The sequence below is a fragment of the Cucumis sativus genome, chromosome 3 (assembly GCF_000004075.3).
Source record: "Cucumis sativus cultivar 9930 chromosome 3, Cucumber_9930_V3, whole genome shotgun sequence".
NCBI classification, from domain to species: Eukaryota; Viridiplantae; Streptophyta; class Magnoliopsida; order Cucurbitales; family Cucurbitaceae; genus Cucumis; species Cucumis sativus.
Genome location: NC_026657.2, coordinates 32,827,210 through 32,832,893, shown reverse-complemented (window position 1 = coordinate 32,832,893; position 5,684 = coordinate 32,827,210). Strand labels below are relative to the sequence as shown.

At 30.8% G+C, this 5,684-nt stretch overlaps 1 protein-coding gene across 1 annotated transcript; it reads right to left on the bottom strand.

Annotated features, from left to right (window-relative positions):
- Positions 1–2,196: 2,196 nt before the first annotated feature.
- LOC101211966 (WAT1-related protein At5g07050) lies at positions 2,197–5,061 on the bottom strand. The gene is made up of 6 exons (XM_004136721.3): positions 4,733–5,061; positions 4,461–4,523; positions 4,239–4,355; positions 3,354–3,765; positions 3,112–3,263; positions 2,197–2,838 (listed from the first exon to the last, which is right to left on the bottom strand). The coding sequence occupies exons 1-6, from the start codon at positions 4,933–4,935 to the stop codon at positions 2,592–2,594; spliced, it is 1,194 nt and encodes a 397-aa protein (XP_004136769.2). The 5' UTR covers positions 4,936–5,061; the 3' UTR covers positions 2,197–2,591.
- Positions 5,062–5,684: the final 623 nt, after the last annotated feature.

Genomic DNA, 5,684 nt, shown 5'->3' with positions numbered 1-5,684 from the left:
AGCTAAGTGTTATGTTTAAAATATAGGGTGGTTGTTTTTGAAGATATTACTGGAGAAGAAGAAGAAAAGGTATAGCAGCTGGCCGTATGGCTAAAGTTAAAGATCAATAGGAACAATGAGAAGAGAGGAATGAACTCTAGAAAAATGCTTATGACAAATTTTCTTTCTTTCTTTTTATTATTGTTTATTTTATTTTATCAGAAAAATGGTAAAAAATAGAAAGAATGAACATGTGTAATAAACTTTATCTTTAGGAGTGTAAATAATTTTTTTTTTCTATTTTTAAAAAAGCCCTCTATTATTATTATTATTATATTTTTTTCTTCTACTAAAAAACAAATTGTATATTTGCTTATATAAATTTGAGTTCTCAGATATATGTGTTGGTTAAACGTGTTAGATCAAAGAGAGAAAAAAACGTGAAAAAATGTGGGAAAAGTACCTTCAATATTCAACATTCTATTATGCGTCAATTTTACCTCGGTTTAAAAGTTATCCTTATAAAATATTATACGTTATGTATTGTTCGGTCTTATCTTTAAAATTTTGACATTTTCATACTTGAATCAATACTTATGTTTCAAAGAATTAAATCTTTTTTTGTACTATTAACCAAAGTTTAAAATTATTATTATTCTTTCTTTTCGATTCGATTTGAGATTTAGACTTTACTTTTGCACATGCTTACTTCTTTTCAACTAAAGTTTAGAAAAAACTTGCCACAGAGACTAGAAGTTGAAAGGATGAATTATACTTGTGACAAATATGAAGAATTAATATTTAATATATATTATATTTTTCTTAAAGCGAATATGAGCAAAGAACTAAGATAAACTTGCACTAGTACATTATTGATTTTTTATGTTGTTGGTCAAAAACTAATATATTTTAAGAGTATGATGACAAACGAGTGACTAATTAACGTCAAAGAATATGTTATTATAGGCTTTAATAATGATACCATTTAACATCGAAGAGTACTTAGACATTATATTAAATGCATGTATTTGTTACGCAACTTATGTCAATCATCACTTGTTTATTGAAAAAATCTCAATTACTTCTGTGTATATATATATATAACTCAACTTTTAACCTATACAAAGAAAAGAAAAAGAATGAATTAATTCACTCCACCAAAATTCCTTTTATTTAGTTATTACTTCTAAAACACATCGTTACTTCACAGCCATTTGCTCTTTTTTTATTTTCCAACCTATGCAAAACTCTCATTTCCACTTCATCATTTTCATTCTCCATTTTATTTCTTTTACGGCTCAAATTAGACAGGCCCAATTTTAAAAAGAGTGACGATTCATATATATATTATCCAATCTAATTTATGAAAGAATCGTAAGCTTGGATGGAGGTTGAACTAGAGTTGATGAATTGACCTCTAGACTACTTTTAGGCCCATGAAGAGATTGATAATGCTGATCAAGTTGATAGACTATATTATACAATTGATGGAAACGCAGGGAAGATGAGAAAACGTATAAATAAAATGATAAGGGTGGTGGATGGTGGATGGTGGATGGTGGAAGGTGGATGGTGGATGGTGGATGGTGGATGGTGATGTAAGTGATCTCAATATATATATATCCTCAAAACATAAAGTTGGATGGGAGCAATTGGTATTTGGTTATATATTACTAATATAAACGAATAAAAAGAGAATGTTGTTTGGTGACATTTAGGAGTTTGCCACTCAAACACAACCTTAGTGGAATCTTTATCAAACGTCAGCGTTTTTCTTCCATATTTTTGTCCCACAATTTCCCACCATCTCACACTCATTCATCTATATGTGCATGAACATGCACAATTATTCCTATATTTCAACACACACACACACACACCAATCTCTTTAATTTACTCATCAACACTCAACCATCTATTTTTAACACCAAAAATATAGTTATACTTTATCTACTAAACTATATATACAATTTGATTAATTAGTATATGCATTGAGAGTAAGGTTGAATGTTCCATTATTATGTTCTTCATTATTCTTACAATTTTGTTTTACTAAAAAAAGAAATATATATATAATTTCTAATTGGAGAAAATTTATTTGGTTCTCCATGATGTAAGTGACAAATTTTCCTTCTTACATTTATCTATTATATGGTGATCTTGTGGAATACTTTATTATTATATTCTTTTCGATAAATTAAAACATAACTATTTTACTAGAAAGAAAACTCCATTTCTGTTTGCCATTTCTTTTTCATTCTCATTCTCTAATTAACTTAAGGATCTCATGAGATTACATGTAGAAAACTTGAAAGGGGCAATATTAAAGGCCCACATATATATATATATATATATATATTCGACCAAAAAGAGAGCAAGAGAGAAAAAAAAACTGGAGTTCAAAAAGAAAAGGGAAAAGGGGGGAAAATGGAGGGATTAAATTGGAAATAGAATGCAAAATAAAAGGAAAAAAGAAAATAAAAAAAAAGGAAGTATTTGATCAAATTCTCCTCCTCCTCCTCCTCACTTTTTCTTAGCCATTTCTAAGTTATTTGATCTTCAAGGTTTCTCTCTTTTTTATTAATAAATTTTGAGTATTTAATATTAATTAATCAGCGAGTGTCTTGAAGCTGCCTCTTCTCCATGTTAAGTGCTTCGATGGGTGGAATAGTAATGGCCAAACCCTCTTTCTTTTGATGATCAATTGCTTCTTCAATGCCTTCATTTGTTATAGGCAATTCATCTCCACCTTTCATTGCTTCAACAATATCTCCATTACTTTCCTTCTCTTTGCTTTCCTTGTATTTTCCCCACAAAACAGAGTATAATCCTATTACAATCAACACTGCTCCAATTATCCTGAAAATTCAGACATAATTATAAGTCAATTGTGTTCAATTCTAACCCTTAAACAACTCTCTCCAGAACGATGTTTATTTCTAAGTTACACGTTATTTGAAAATCCTTCGTTAAGAAAAATTAAGAAGTTTCACATTCTTCTTTATAAGATAGAGTTTGGAGTTCTTTAATGTTTTATTTTAGTATTTAATTTATATTATTCTTAAATAAGAAAATTAATTTGGAGTGAAAATTAATAATTTGGAAATAAGAAAAGGGAATTGATTATTTTACCCTCCAACATAAATCTTTTCAGCCAAGATGAAAGATCCCATGAAAGCAACAATAACCATCATCAATGGACTAAAAGCTGTAACAAAAACTGGCCCTTTTGTCTTCATAACCAAACCTTGAACATAATATGCCACCCCTGATGTCACAATCCCCTGCATCAATAATATTCAATATTATAAGTCATTATAAATTTTAATTTCAAACAGTGAAATGTTTGAGATAATTATCGTCGTCTTTCGTACCGCATATGCAGCGGCAAGAAGGTTCATGTCCCAGCCGATGGCCCAGGCGCCAGGACGGTGTTCCAAGGCGAGGGTAACGACAATGGCTTGAAGGGTTCCCAAAAAGCAAACCAAGGTAGTGAGAGAAAGATGAGCGGTGTATTTTCTCAAGGTTATTACTTGGAGAATGAAGAAGGCTGCCCAAGCCAGAGTGGCGATGATGAGCAATATGGAGCCTTTGACGAACTCTCCGTCGTTGTGGTGGTTAACCGCAGCTGCGTCGGCTGTAGACGGTTGGTGGCCGTGCCCGGTCGAGAAGAAGTTGATGACACTTCCTTTGTAAAATGTCATCAACATGGCTCCCACCACCGTCACTATCGTTCCAAACAACTTCGCTTGATATCTCACTCGTTTCAAATCCAACTTCTCCATCCTGATAGAACCACGATAATAATTATTGGAAAGAAATAACATTGTAATAGAATTTCGTAACTTTATGTTAAAGTAAAACTTTGAGCTATGAAAAATGTGTACTATTGGCACATGTGTTTTACTTTTGTTGAAATGCTTTGGATATGTTATTTTGGAATGATTGAGCATACGAGATCTATTTGTATTTATGTTATTTTCGATTTAGGTTCAGAATTTAGACGAACGTATAAACTCTCTAACTTTACAAACATATTTAGTCTGTAATCTGATATTTTTTCTCTGATTACAAGTGAAACATGTCACTATCTTAGTGAAACATGTCAATCTCTTCGTTATAATCATGTCAATATCTTAGTGAAACATGTCAATCTCTTAGTCGATTCTTGGTTGATTCTAGAATATTTATTTATTCATATTCTTCCACTTTTTATTAGTTTGTCAGTATGAAAAGATGGAAACCGAGTTTTAAAGTACCTGCAAATGACTGCCATGACGAATGTCATTGAAGGGAGCATGTTGCTTATTGCACAAGAGAAAGTTGGGGATGTCATTTTCAACCCCACGTAGTAGAAATTTTGATCAATCAGTGGTCTGTTTCAGAAATCAAACGTCATGGAAGAAAAAGAGAAGGTCACAAAAATGATAAGTTTCTAGACATTTGAAGGAATGAGGAAATAATTAGTATTTGATACTGACCCAAGAAGAGCAAGAGCAAACATCTGAATGAAAATCTTAAATGTGATCTTCGGTCTTACTTTCCTGAAAATATGAAAATAGTAATGAGCTGTGTTACGGGACGTTATACAAGTTAAAAGAAAACATATATATATTTGCCAAACTAAACAAACAAAAATTATTATAGTATAGTAGAAATACGAAAGAGATTTGTTTGTATTAAGACACGATGACACGATAACTACAGACTTTTTTTTAAAAAATGAAACTCAGAAGATATGTCCTGCATATACCTCTCGAGAATAAGAGCAAAGGGTGCCATGACGGCAGTGGCAAAGGCATGACGGTAGACAACAAGGACGTAGTGGCTCATACCACGGTTGAGGGAAACGACGGAGATGATGTTCATTCCAGCGTAGCCGAATTGGAGGGAGATGACTGCGATGTATGGGTTTGCACTTTGAAAGAAATGGCCAATGCGTTCTAAGAATCCCATGGCTTTGTCAAGTTTAAATAAAATTTTAACTAAAAGAAGAAGAGGAAAACAACGAAGAGAGGAATTTAACACAACACAACTTCTTAGAAAAGCTTATGAGTGTGTTTCCTAAGAGAATTTAGCTCTGCAACACTAAATATTTATAGGCAACTAAGAGGAGTTGTGAGATATAATGGGTTGTTATTATTATTATATTTTTTTTCATTTCAAGAATAAATTCTATATTTTCTGACGTAATTTTGAGTTGTGAGATATAATGATTTTTTTTTTTTTTTTTTGTTGATGCATATGTTATTAAAGAATAAGACTTGGGAAACTAAAGGGAAAAAATTAAAAAAAGAAAAGAAAAGAAAAAGAACATTCCCTCTATATGTTGGTTCCTTTCTTTTGATGTGATATTAGTTTTAGTGGATAAAAATATTAGTTAGTAATTTATTTATTGAAGGAAATATTTAAAACTACACATATAAAATGTCACTTTCATAAATATACCCCCTATATGTTGTTCTGTATATATAGATATATATAAATTTTAGTTAAGAATTCTAAAGTTATTCCCTTTCAAGAAAGGATAAAAGATAAAAAATAAACAAAAACATGGAAATAAATTAATTGTACATTAGATAAAAATAGAATGATAAAAAAAAAAGAGAATAATCCACGACTTTTATGGCTTTTAATTAATCGGATAAAAAAGACTTATATGATGAGCATAATTAAGAAAAAAAGGCAACAATTATTTTTCTAAA